Source organism: Syngnathus scovelli, chromosome 21 (genome assembly GCF_024217435.2).
Source record: "Syngnathus scovelli strain Florida chromosome 21, RoL_Ssco_1.2, whole genome shotgun sequence".
NCBI classification, from domain to species: domain Eukaryota; kingdom Metazoa; phylum Chordata; class Actinopteri; order Syngnathiformes; family Syngnathidae; genus Syngnathus; species Syngnathus scovelli.
The window spans coordinates 7998199-8012130 of record NC_090867.1 but is presented as its reverse complement, the minus strand read 5'-3'; the positions used below and the strand labels follow the sequence as shown (position 1 = coordinate 8012130).

Here is a 13932-nt window from a genome sequence, read left to right as displayed (position 1 = left end):
TTGTTTGATTCGAATGATGCACTAAGTGCGCGCGATATTTATCATCAAATCCCCTCAAAGGTAATTTTGTTTCGATTAAAGTAAAATGGTTTTGAAAAGAGAACAATGGACCCTTTCATAAAGACCTTTTTAAAAAAAAAAAAAAACTCTCTCGCTTCATTTCACATATCGTGATTATATTATATTATATTTTATTTGCTACATTTTCAAAGCAGAAAAGATTTTTTTTGTTTCGTAGTTTGCTATGATTAGCTTTGTCCCACTGATCTTTTGCTTGGCGTTCCCGGAGCCCAATAGGATTTGCGTGTAATCCCATCGAGCAGACGGGAGCAGATGGACACCCGGGTGAGATGCCAGCGGTGTAGCCGAGGGGCTCTAATTGGACTGCCCCCGAGTCGGCCCCGAAGCTTCGCCGCTTCGAGTCTTTTCTACCAACAATCGGAAACATTGTTGGAATTTTAATGACGGCGGCTTTGACTTCTGACTGCTTGGCCGAGTCGTTTTTAAAATTGTGTCAACGTGCTAATTGCTACTTTCCTATTTACCGAAGTGTAATGTGATGCCTTGCTCGATGAATCGGACTATTTGGGGACTTGTTAGAATCTCGAGTGCAATCCCAAGAGCGGATGAACGGACGAAGAGGTCCGCAGTGATGAGACTGCTCTGGCTCAGCGCCTCGATCCATCAAATTGCGAGTTTGACATCAAATTAGAAAGTAAAGAAAGTAATATCTCCGAGCAGATGGTCTTCTTTGGGCTATTAGTCATTCCATCACAATTTACTGGCACAAGACAAAGTGTTGCATTCCAGTAAGTCGGCCGCAAGGGACGTGACTGCTTTTTTATTTATTTAGTTTTTGCATCATATCCTTATCGTATCGCGGGACATCAGCTCATTGTGGCTTTGCCGCTATAACCCGTTTAATACGTCTATAAAGGCCCACTTTGCAGGCCATTTATCAAAAAGCGATGTGGCCAAATGACGGAAGTGACTTTTAACTAGCTTGGCAGCTGGGCGCTCGCGCAGCTTCTATCCAAACAGCCGAGAGTCGGTCAAAAAAGCAAAGTTGTACGAAACGGCCTGATTAATAAAACAACGCGGCGATAAAGTGGGCACGGTTCCGTGGCCGAGCCAACGGCCCTTGTCATTTGCCGTGGAGCCGCGCGTGTTTGGACCTTTACGGCGGACGCCATTTAAATGGCTCTAAAGAGCTGCAGTGCACAAACATCGCTGGCGCTGCAATTTGCTTTCCACTTAACACCTGGATTCCATATTGGCGCGGGGAAAGTCGTTAAAAATAAAACATGGGCATTAAAAGGAGAACTTTTATTAAGCGGAAAATGTGTTAATTAACATTTCTAGCCGGCGAAAATGCAAAGGGAGAAAAGACGAGGCCGAGCGTGATTACTTTATTGCTGCTCTGTAAATAAAGTTGAGTATAATTGATGGTCATTATGAATGCATTAACCAAAACAAAATTAGCGGCTAACTGCTAGTCGCAAGAATTCACTGTACTCCAAAACAAGTTGTAAGTGCATTTGTGCTTATTATGACACTCGTCTATGGCGTTAAATTCTTCTTTTGCTTCTTCCCTTGCAGTAAATTCAAGACGCTGCTCCCTTGCTCTCTCTCTCTCTCTCTCTCTCCCTCTCTCTCTCTCCACCTCCCATCCACTTGCTGCCTCCTGTCTCCGGTTGCCAAAGCAGACGGGGAACACAAGAGGAGGTGTCCTGTTACTCCGCCGCGCAGCTCAGCAACCTCCGCTGGAAACGCAAAAGACGCAGACGGATTTCCACGCAAACCCAAAAACATTCTGTTCATCTCGTCAGGGGAAGCGCGCACCGCTCGTCTCCCCCCCCCCCAAGAGAGGAATCGCCAACCCACCCTCGGTCACGCAGGCGTCCGGATGAGTTGCGCGGATGTTATTTCTCGGATTGCCTCCCGGGTGGCGCGGGGCCCACGCGGAGCCGGCGTGCGGAAAAGTGGATGTTAAGCCCATGGCTGCGACGAGGAGGATAACGCGGTGAGCGGCCGGCGGGAGACGTGGAACTAAACAGTAAAAAGTGACGGGAGCTGTCCGCGGTGCTGAAACCGAGCGGACGCGTGCTGCGCAATTAACGACAAAAAAAGTGAAGCGATTGGCGCTGGAATGAACCGGACGTATGACGTGCAATTAAAACTAAAAGTGAAGTGGCCGGCGCTGTCCGTGGTGCTGAACCTGGTGCGCAATCCCCACAAAAGGGGCGAGCGGTGGGTGCTGTCCGTGGTGCGGAAATGAACCAGACGTATGATGGGCAATTAACACCAAAAGTGAAGCGATGAGAGCTGTCCGCGGTGCTGAAACGAGCCAGCCGTCTGCAATTACCGCAAACGTGATTTTGCATCACATTCACGTGCAGCAGACGGACACTAGGTGTGTTATTAATGATTTAAAAAATGGTTTAATTCCCACAGCAAGTTTCTATCCAGTTTCTCGTGCGCGGAACGACAGCCCACCGTTTTATCTTTTATGTGTGCGTGTGCGTGCGTGTATGTTTTCAACAAGTAGGCAAGCGGGAGTAGGCGCTCCGTCTGAGCGCAAGCCGGTTACCTCACGGCAGCCGGTGTCTCGGATTAGGAAGGAAGGGAGAGTCATCCGATTAGCTAAATGAAGGCAAGCTGTCGCTGCCTCCTGCTCCCTCCGACAGAGGGAGAAAGTCAAAGGTTGCCCATGTATGTGTGTGGGCTATGCATTTTTGGGAGGGGGGGGGGGGGGTCTATAGATAGGTAGGAAGGCTCAATGATAGATTAATTTATTTTTATAGCTAGGGTAAGAAGTCAATTGGATGAACAGATTGATTGCTTAATTGATTAAATCCGTAAAATGGATTAGAGGTTTATTGATTAGTTGTTTGGGGGGGGGATCATATTTTGGATTTATGAGCTGGACAGTTGGACGTATAGTTTGATTGATGGAGTTGTTATTATGGAATGTGTACGGGACACAGTTTTGATTGATGGACGGATTAATAATGTGGTGCGTGGGGACATGCTGTCGATTAGACGTATGATACATATCGTTCATATGAAGAGCCGGCAGAACACTCTGGCAAGCTGATTGGCTGGGGACACAAGGGGGCGGGGCTAAAGAAAAGCCTCCACAAATATAAGCCCCAATATGTGTTTTTCGAGGCTGTGTTTGAATACGTGTGATACCATTAGCTAGTGTGTGTGTGTGTGTGTGTGTGTTTGTGTAGAGGGTCAATCAGAGTGAATGTGTTTGTCCAAGCTGGGACACGTCCACCTCTCGGCATGCCAAAGCCTGTTAGTCATGCCGGATGGCAGAAGCGGCAGGTTTGCGGTTTAAATAGCGGCCGCTGCTAAAGTGCTTAGAATGACAGTTTGTCCCGCAAGCCGTCATGGCGGCAAAGAAAAAGTTTGACGGACAAAGAAAAGAAAGAACTGCATTCACAGTCATGAAAGCGTGAAACCATCTTAATGTCACAACCCTCATTATTCGCTTCCCTTGTTTATTATTCTCATTAAAAGTATTGTAGAACGAAATGACATATGTCATAATTACCACAACCAATGAGATCATCCCCATGGCAACAGGAGACTTCTCATCACACATGGACATTCTCAAAGTAACGTGGGGCTAATTAGCCATGTAGCCTTTCCAAAATGGCAAATATTTCATTTTTATAGTTGAAATTGAATCACTTGATGGCGTCTGATTGCATAAAAGAACACCGTTGCGATGAACTATGATTGCCGCCGCCTTACTGGGGAGAAATCAATCTTGCCGTTTGACACATGGATTCTTAATGAGGGGCTGCCATTAAGTGGCCGAAGGATTTAAAGCACTTTGCTGGCGTGGGGCGCCATTATTCAATATTTAAAAGCATTTTTTCGAGGAGCTAGTTTGAGCGTCATGTCGTCTTTTCAATCGCCTCCATGTCAATGTGTCTCAGGACTCTTTCTCAAATGTTCTTTTCTTTTTGTGTCTCAAGTACCTGACGAGCAACACCGTTCTTCCTTTTTTTTTTGCACCGAGTCCATTGGCCTTTATCTCACCCGGCTCGTTAATCAAACACTTTGTGCTACAAGTTGTTGGCTGTCGAGCGGCTGACACCAATCACACGCCGTGATGCTTTTACCCGATACTGTTTGCTTGTTTCCCTTTAAACTGTCAGATAAAAACAAAGCAGCGAGTATTTTTCGCATTAAAACACAACACGGCAACACCGTGTTTGTCCCAAAATGCGAACCTTAAAGAGAAGCTACATTTTGACAAATACAGCACAATTTACACACTGTGTTTCCTGTCATGTTGAAACGAGCCTCTTTTCAGGAGCCGACCTTATCTCATTCAAGCTAATATATATTGTTACCCATGATGGTAGAAATGCAGAAAAATCTGACCTATAAAACCAAAAAAGTCCACTAGCTTAATGCTAACACACAAAGGAAAACACCATAGAAGAGCTAACCAAATTAGCTGCAACAGATATTGGATGCAGCAAGACAGATAATATCACAACACTTTCATGCAGCTCTGCTTACCTTGTCGTAATATTAAGACATATCCTTCACTTCTATATATAATGTATTTGAATGACCTTCATACCGCAAACTTTGAAATCTGGATCCTCTTTTTCGCATGCTCGACGGAGTTTGACGGTTTCGCCGCGTGCGTGTTGTTTTTTCGACAGCTCGTGCGAAAGATTGGATTTACATTCAACAAAAAAAACAAACCAAGTTAATTGTTCCTAACAAGATTATGCGCCCGCCGGCCAAAACACAGACGGCAATCTGCATATCTGGCAACCCGCGCCGGAGAAGAAGCACAGAGGCAAATCAGTCCAACTTATTTTCATGTCTCGTGACAATGTTTTCATTTTCTCCCGCCGATTTCTAATTATATATCCGCTGTGGACATTTTTGAACGTGATGAAGACGACGGATGCGTGAAAATGTTTTACGCTCGCGAAAGGAAATACAAACGGGAAGCAATTAAGAAGTTGGCAGCGTGTACCGCAGACGTAAAAAAACAACAACTATAAAGTAGGTCAACAATTTTTGTTGATGAAATAAGTTAAGAAATGTTTGAAGATTAAAAGAAGCAGAGTTTTAATCCATTGTGGTAAAAAGTTGCCAGCGAGGTTGCCCCACTTTAAATATCCTAAGTGGCTTTTTCCTCTGATTAGCGCCTCGCCCAAAACATAGACCCAAATAAAAAAGTTTTGTCGATATTCTCATAAACACGCTCAAAACTCCAGATAGTGCGTGTATTTTATTTTTGGACTTCATGGGATCAATGTTTATCTCCGCTGCGACGTATTAGCGAGTCAAGGCGAGACTACACGTCGAGCCATAGTGTGTTAGCGGTGTTAAGTCTTGCCCCCGGCTGTGTGTTTGTGTGTGTGTGTGGGGGGGGGATTACGTTGCCAACTTCAAAGTGTCTACTGGTGTGTTGCCAGGTCAGCATGTTTACACGGGGGAATATGGTGTTGTCACACACACACACACCATACACACACGCCCCCCCCCCCAGAGTGTACGGGTCTTATCAGTGGTCCCAGCGAGCGTTTAATCAGGGTCAACCGGCAGCTCTCGGCATCAGACGAATTCCAGCGCCTCTCTCGTGTCCAACCTTGGCCTCGAGAAGCTTCAGCCGCGGCGATATTACCGGGTGGCAAAATTGGACCGCCCGAGGCTCAGAATAGCTTTAACGTCTTTTATTTATTTACAAATGTTTTTTTCTTAGCTCGGAAAGTCAGGTCGCTCATATCTTAAGGTAGAGGCGATATTTTGGAAGTATGTGCAGGTGGCACCTGCCGGGTTGATTGTTAAAGTGCAAAACTATAGCCTTGAGAAAAAAAAAAAAAAAAAAAAGGCCTTTCGTGAGATAAAGGCCTTGCTGTTGCGCTGTTTTACAAGATAAGAAGACAGATTTGTTTCTCTGCAGGGCAGTAAGAAGCGCACTTCTTCATTTCTTCTGCTTTCTCTCCTCAACTCTGCTTTTGCCCTCCCCGATATAAAAGCGCAATTTTTCGGCACGCGCCCGACACCCAATTATTTTCACAACGTCATCAATTATTCCCGCTCTGCCCTGACGTGATGAATATTGGACAGAGTTGTCAGTCCGGACGCATAGTTGCTCTTTGGCTGTGAACTTGACTCACAGCTTGTCCGAATCAGAATCATGCTATGTCGTCGTGTCCGTTTTTTGGATGATTCGTTTGATTCGGCTCCATTGTGACTCAAATTGGCGTACACAAACATGCGATGTCGTCGTGTTCGTTTGATTCGTATCCATTGTGACTCAAATTGGCGTACACAAACCTGGTTGATTCGTTTGATTCATTTCCATTGTGAGTCAAACTGGCATAATTAGCCAACCTGGGTCCAAAAGGGATGCTGGGTTATTTATTCCCAGCGCATCGGATTTAATCCGGCACGATTTTAAATTGCGAGTTGGGCTGAGATTGTCGCCGACGTTGGCATGTGAGAGATGCGTGCTAGCTTGCGCCGCCTGCTCTAGGGCAGTGTGTCAAGCTCGCACGGTGGGAATTAGTTCATCCGCCAATTAGTCGAGCAGTAGGACGGCTTAATGCAGTCACAGTTGAGAAAATACCGACTCACAAGTCGAGCGTTGAATTCTAATTGCTGGAGTATAAACATGATTAGGAGTCGTTAAAGCAAGCAGAGCCGTAGGGAACAAAAGCCAAACATTTATGAATGGAGAAAAAAAAAAAAAAATGGCTTTCCGTCCTCAAACCATCGCCAAGCGGGTCTGCTCGACTGACCTGACACGGCAACTCCTTTGAATCTTTCATTCTCGCCGCGTCTCTAAATTATTTATCGACGGCGCAATTAAAAATATATTCTTGTTGACGGCGAAACAAATATTTAACGCTCCCGGCAATTTGACGCCTTGTTGCATAATTTCATAGTTGAGAAGATGCGTAATATGCGGCAATATCTCTTAGGCTTAGCTGCATTTTTTTATTTATTTTTTTTATCCTCATTTTGGTTTTCTGACCATTTTTAACTGGCCTCACTTTGTTTTGCCTTTTTTGTATTCATCGTGCTTTTTTTTTGTGGTGGAGCAATAAAAGACTGATTACATTTGGGAAAGAAGGGTCCTCGGAGGCAGACGCGTGGAAATCCCACAAATTGCTCAAATGATTCGGCGCCACTCCAAGTGACGTAACGACAACAAGTGACACCGAGCCGTCATCTTGCCAATTTGTTTCTTGGCCGTTGAAAATATTCCAATTAAATCTCAAGTGCGAGGCGACAGAATAGCAAAGAGTGAGCGGAGTTAATGAGGAGGGGAAAAAAAACAGAAATTAATTTTATTTTGATCCAACCTAAATTTTAATTTGAAATATTTTGCTGGCTACTTTTATTATAAACGCTATATTAGCTTATGCTACGTTAACGCTGACATGTTCTCCTTCCTCACATAGCCGGGCGCTCGGCATAAGATGGTGCTGAAGATGGCGGCGATGTTCTTAATTGGACCACCGTCGCACGCCGGGGTCAAACGGACCGGCAAAACTGGAATAGGAGTCGTTTGTCTGCTACTCTCGCTACTGCTGCTGTCAACTTGCCTGGGCCAAGACACTGACGGTAAATATCAATATTTTTTTTTGCTCTTTAAGGCCAAGCAAAATGAATGCATTTTGAAAGAAACATCCAGATGAAAAGGTTCTGAGTAGAAAAGCTCAGCAGGTTACCCGCGTGGCTTCCGGCTTCATTTGTCAGAACATTCATACCGAGTTTATCGTTTGGTCCTCGAGATTTATCTGCTTGGCATTTAGCCGACACGAGTGTGCTGATATTCAGCTAAGGCCACGCAGATGTGAGCATCAAGTGTGTGTGTGTGTGTGTGTGTGGGGAGGTTTTGAAAGTGTTTCAATTTCATCTCTCACCATCCATTAATTCCCAACGCCTAGCGTGGTAGCAGCGATCCACGTCCGTTTGGTCCCACTCGACGGAATTCTGATGATAACCTAAATTTGATTGATTCGATTCGAACTCGATTCGAACGAGCCCCGGCTACGATCGGCAGGTGGCGTTGCGCTGGATTCAAGCCAGCTGGGAGTTTGCCTTAATGAGCCACGGTCCCGAGATGTTTCCGGACTCTCGGTAATCTCGCACTTTTAATTAGGCCCCATCCCCGAGACGTATTCACTTTTTGGTTATGATACGACTACTTCTACATTTTTAATGAGCCCGCTATGAGAAAATGTGGCCGCTTTGAGCTACTGGCTGGAATTTAGCCGTGAACCCGTTTGCTTTCCCTCCCGGGAAATCGTCAAAATGCTATTTATTGCCTCGACCAGTTTGCATTGAAAAATCCTAACGACACGACGGGCGCTTCTCTGGTGGATTCTTGCACTCGACTCCCCCCCTCGCCCCCCACCAAATTAGCAATTCATATGAAGTTTGGGATGTGTGGGCGGCGCCTCGGCGGCTGCTCTAATTGAACGCGATCATCTGCGTATGGGAACAAGACGCAACAGGAGGCCCGACTTTAAAGTCTGCTCGCCTTTGGATGAAAACGCGAGCTGACGTGGAGCCAGAACGGTGCCGCCATCTGTCTAACGACCTGTTTTGCAGCGAGAGCGTAATTCGGACCGACGCTAACGTTGTAACTATCATCATCCATTAGCGTAAGCAATGATACGTCGCGGCGAACTTGCTAGCGAACCGTTCGTGAACGTTTTGAGGTTTCTTCCACGTATTGACGGCGGCGGCGAAACCGAGGCAGACGGTCGGAGACCCGAGAGTTGACTCGCAGCTCAAAGACTCAACACTTGAAATGGGTTTGCGAGAAGCATCTGCGGTTTTGGAAGCGCTATTGTTTACCGCACGCATCAGTCGCTTGGCTCGCTGCTGTCGCCGGCTGTCAATTAGCGCAAGCGTGAAGCGGAGGCAGCGCTTGGATGCGCCTCACCTGCGTGCCAAGCCGTGCCGTGTTTGCCGGGAACAGACTTTCTTAAATCCTTGTCCCTGGTTCATCTCAAGGTTTTACGGAAATTAAAAGTTCTTATCGAACAAACACAAGCAAGGACTAGATGAATAAATAGATGACTTTTGTTCTGACTGGAGCAGACAGATGCTAACATATCCGGCTAATGGAGAAGCTGCCTCGACTTTCTTAAATGACTTTGCGTCTACGTTCAAGCCAACAAGCCGTCGCCTCCGGAGCAACATCAATCTAAGCCAAGGTCACGGCGTCCGGCTCTTCTTTTAACTCTCCGTCCAGCTTCTTCTACACTCTTGTAATTCCTTCCCCGACATTTACTTCTCCATTCGCACATCGTCCCCCCCCTCCCCTCCCTGATTTCACCTCCCCGTCCCGTCCTCAACGCCTGAGTGGATGGACGGTTGGATAGCTGAAGAGATGATGGATGGATGGCGGGGAATCGAAGGGAATTGGACCCCGGGGAGCTGTGGTGAAAGGTGTACCTGCTGATGAAGGCTTAAAAAGGACATGACACCAGAGAACTTTTAGAGGGGGAAACTTACCCCAAAAAAAAATCTGTCTGGTTTTTATTCAGGCGTTCAAAAGTCCGACTCACGCTCAAATGGTTTGGATCAAGTCGATGCTCGGCCGAGTCATCGTCCAGCATGTATATTTGATGGTAACGCGAGCGTGCCGGTGTAATGTTGTGCCGGCGTCTCCTGGAGACCACGGTCACCTCACCGAGAGGTTCTTCTACTCGGACTGCGTTCAGATAGTAAATAAAGATATTGATGTTTTGCACGAAATTGGTTGAATAATGCTTGATTTCCTCGTGATGATCTACAGCTCGTTCCCTCCTGCCGAGCGTTTCATCAGCCTGACAGCTACCTGGCATCAGATGGATTTATTCCATTTGCCTTGCACAGTCATTTCCCTGATTATTTTTTGGGAAGGGGAGGGGGGGGGAGTCTTTCACAAGCAGTAGAGAATGAATAGATGGAAGGTCTTGCAAATTGTATTCATAGCAAAGTATTAGAAGCTCCGCCTATAGGTTAGAAGCGGCCATTTTGTTCAAATTACGGAACTCGTTCTTCGTCGCTACTTTAATTAATCGTGTTCTTGCACGGTAATAGCTTCCGGAAAGTTTTGAAGTTGGCTTCCAAACTCTTGACACTTTTGTTCAGTCGTGAAAGTGAAAGCAATTACCTGCAGATCAAACTTTTGACCTCCGCTAACTAAAGTCAGGCTTTGTTGCTTTGCCACTGCGACGATCTCTGAACATTTCAAGATCTGAATCCATTTGAGATTTCGGAGCAGTCAAAGTATGCTAATCCGAGCCGAGCTATTCCAAAGAATCGTTGAGGACGGGAATCGTGCCACTGCAATAAACCGCCGGTGATAATCGACTCGGTGAGATTTGCACAGTTGGAGTAAAAATTGCGTTAATTCGACCGTCATGCAGAGATAACGCGAATTACATGATTCAATTTGGCGCGTCTCATTGTGTCGGAGCGTCACTTTAGATTACGGCCCCGACTGATACACTTTCATTTGACGGCGGAGTAGAGTGACGGCTGGCAGATAGATGAGGAACACGTGCGGCGCTACAAAAAGAAAAGACGCTGAAATTCCTCACGCGGAACAAGTGGATGAGGGGCATCGTCTTACGGTGAATAAAGAGGCGGGCGAGCGGGAGATGCGCATCTGTCACGCGCACCCACTCGCAAACAAATGGACTCCCCAAAGGCCAGCTGGTGCGCTAACTCGTAGCTCTTCGTGCAGACTGCTCGTGATGCGCAATTGCAAAAGCTTGGAAGGAGGCCAGACGGAAATTTCTCTTCCAGTAGTTGAGCTTCGAGAGTCGGACGGATGAACAAACCAAACGTGCTTTCCTTGTGTCGACAACGTTGCCTTTCAAAGCTGTAAACCGAGGCAGTAGAATATATTGGATTCAGATTGAATCAAAAAATTGATTCAATGGATTCAATGAATCCATTTTGGTGTTACGGATGGAATCCATTAAAGTCACTTAGCTCTGTGATTTAGCTACGGATGAAGTCGACTGTGCTCACTCCCACTGCGGCGCAACCCTCCCTCTTCCAAATGGAAACGTAACCAGATTCAGAAAAGCATTTTGGGAAAGAAATGACATCAGCTTTCTTCCAAAAACTAAATAAACAACACTACCGTTTGAATGTTGCCGTCGGATGTGCCAACAACGCGTCTCAAGGACAGATGGAGCCGCCCCCCCCTGTTGAATACTTGAATGTCACATTGGCAATTCCGGACACCTGCTCGGGTGCAAATGATTTTACAGCACTGGTGTGTTTTTTTTTTTTCTAAAGCGCGGCTGCTGGTTATGAATTCAGGCGGAAAATGTCGTGGCATAATATATCATACCTTACACATTAATGTTGCGCCTTGGAGTGCACGTCTTTTCACAACCTCAAAGACACTCGGGGCCTGAAGATTTATTTCTAATTTTCCTCCCTTTTTTTTCTTTTTTTTTAAACTTTCCTTCATTTTTTTTCCTTTCCTCCCTCCTGGTGTCTCTTCTGCTGCAGACTGGCAATATGAGGGTGAGAACCGTTTCCACTTTTCCTACTCTCCATCAATGATCCCGCCACACAATCGGCTTAGAATTGAACAAACTGCATGATTGGAATGTTATTCAATGATATTTTCTCTCCCTTTCACAGAATGTAAACTTTCTCGATCGGGTCCTCCGGCCACCATCGTCGCCATCGACGAGGAGAGTCCGAATGGTGAGACTGCTTGCTTGAAACCCGATGGAGGAAAAACTTTTTAAGATAATCCTCGCAAAAAAAAAAAAAAACTTCAGCAACTGGCAAGGCGTGTAAAGCTGCGCCGGTTAATATTCATGAGGCTTCAGCCAGCCGTGCCACCGCCGGAGGCCGGTCCGTCTCTTCTCCAGAATTTTAGCGGCCAAGTCCTCCCGCTCTACCGCTTGACGGGGCTAAATGTTGTAGCGGCAACTTCAACCATGAAGATATTTGGTTTTACCGTGTGCAAGGTTGTCGCTTAAACTAATGTAGTGGAAAAAAAATGATCTCGCCGCATCAGCACAATGCTCATTTGCAACCTCTTTTATGATCTCGAGTCGCAGGTGTGACGGGGATTCTCTGCTTTTGCACGTGACTCGTTTGAATCGTCAAGAGCCACTTGATATTACACGCAAGCCGCACGGAGCTAAATCAGCGCAAGGTGACGCTTTTATCAGCGCCTTTCTCCTCGCTCTTCCTTCTAAGCCGAGGAAGCGTCAGCCAGGATCGCCGGACCGCATCGACTGAACCTCGATTTTTTTGGATTTTCTTCCGCACATAAAAAAAAGCCAATTTCACGATATTGACCCCCTCCTCACCCCTTCTCGTATTCTCCGCAGCGGTGAATCACGTCAAAGCGTTTGACACGGTTGCCATGGCAGCGCAAAAGGCCGTGGCCCAATTTTGCTTCATCTATGACATTGTGCAAATGTCGCTCGTGGAAGGAAAAACTATTTTTTTTGCTGACAATCAAAATAAGATGAGAGATTATCATCGGATGACAGTTTGGATTCACTTTCAGGAACGTTGCTGGTGGAAAACATGCAAATCAACGGCGTGGCCGAGGGACCCCAGCGAACCATCTCCTTATCTCTGAGGGACAACCACAACCACTGGGTCATCCTGGACCCTTCCAAGCAAGCCCTTTACCTCAACAGCAGCGGACGAGTTCTCGACAGAGACGTGAGAAATCTTATCGGTCCACTTTCCGAGGACTAAAAACCAAACTATGACCAAACGTCTTGTGTTTTTCAGCCTCCGTGGTACATTCAGTCCATCGTGGTTCAGGTGCAGTGTACCAACGAGCTGGTCGGCACGGTGATACTCCACGAGGTCCGAATCGTGGTGCGCGATCGCAACGACAACGGGCCGCGCTTCCAGCAGCCCCGATACTACGTCGCCGTGAGCGAGGTAACGCCTCAGCTGTTCAAATGTCCTGTCCTCCTCCTGTCACTGATTCATTATGATTCAGTATGAGAATCATTATGTAGGACATCAGGGAGAGAAGCCAACTATATTTAATTTCATATGTTTCTCATGCTGTTTGGAGATTCCCATTCTGGCACAGATCTACAAAGCCCCTTGGCTGGTGGAAACAAAAAACAAACACAAAAATTGGAAAATCATTGTTGGCAACTATCTGGCTTTCATGTTCAGTGGCAAGTGTTCAAATTGAAAAGACTTTTACGATAAAACTAAAGTCAAAAATCTCTCGAGGGTTCTCCTGCTGTGAGTTAGACATTCGGAAAGTATGAAATGAGTTTGTATCCGCCGCACAAATAAATACACCCAAACTTGTCCTCCGAATTGAACAGGCGTTGAACTGAGATTCGTTTGATTCAATTGGAATCCGAGATTCTTTCCCGAGCTCTATTTTAAAACAGCATTAAAATCAAAGGTGTTTATAAAGTCTGTCGCCGGCAACTTGCAGTAAACAGAGACAGACGTTCTAAAAATGTCAGCCATGATGATGATCAACGTTTTGCAGTTGACTCCAGTGGGCACCACCATCTTCTCCGGTTTTTCCGGCAACAACGGAGCGGTTGACATCGACGACGGGCCAAACGGACAAATCGAGTACACCATCCAATACAACCCCAAAGACCCGGTGAGCTTTTGATCGTTTCACTCGTCAGCAAAAATTCATTTATCTTTTCATCAAGCTGATGGTCACACCTTTGTTTGTTTGTTTCGAAAACTGACAATCACAAAAGTGACCCGCGGGGTGCACAAAGTAACTTTTTTGTCTTTTAATCAACTTTTCAAAGACCCCCTTGATGATTCTGATTGGCGCTCTCCGTCTGTAATTTTGGCTTTCGTTTTATCTGTATTGATCTGCCTCGAGCGTTAAGGGCGGCCATTTTTAGCCCTCCGGCAAAGAAATATTCCACATTTTATTTTGAGTCT

At 46.1% G+C, this 13932-nt stretch overlaps 1 protein-coding gene across 2 annotated transcripts in view; it reads left to right on the top strand.

Annotated features, from left to right (window-relative positions):
* Positions 1-1680: 1680 nt before the first annotated feature.
* The window catches only part of LOC125991253 (protocadherin-15), a 41706-nt gene continuing 29454 nt past the window's right edge, over positions 1681-13932 (top strand). Inside the window, exons 1-7 of one of the 2 annotated variants that reach the window (XM_049759008.1) lie at positions 1681-2023; positions 7458-7620; positions 11527-11541; positions 11662-11727; positions 12548-12708; positions 12781-12936; positions 13514-13633. In XM_049759008.1, coding sequence (XP_049614965.1) covers positions 7476-7620; positions 11527-11541; positions 11662-11727; positions 12548-12708; positions 12781-12936; positions 13514-13633 — 663 coding nt within the window. In that variant the 5' untranslated portion in view covers positions 1681-2023; positions 7458-7475. The remainder of the gene's footprint in view (positions 2024-7457; positions 7621-11526; positions 11542-11661; positions 11728-12547; positions 12709-12780; positions 12937-13513; positions 13634-13932) is intronic. The other variant, XM_049759007.1, reaches the window with a different exon arrangement.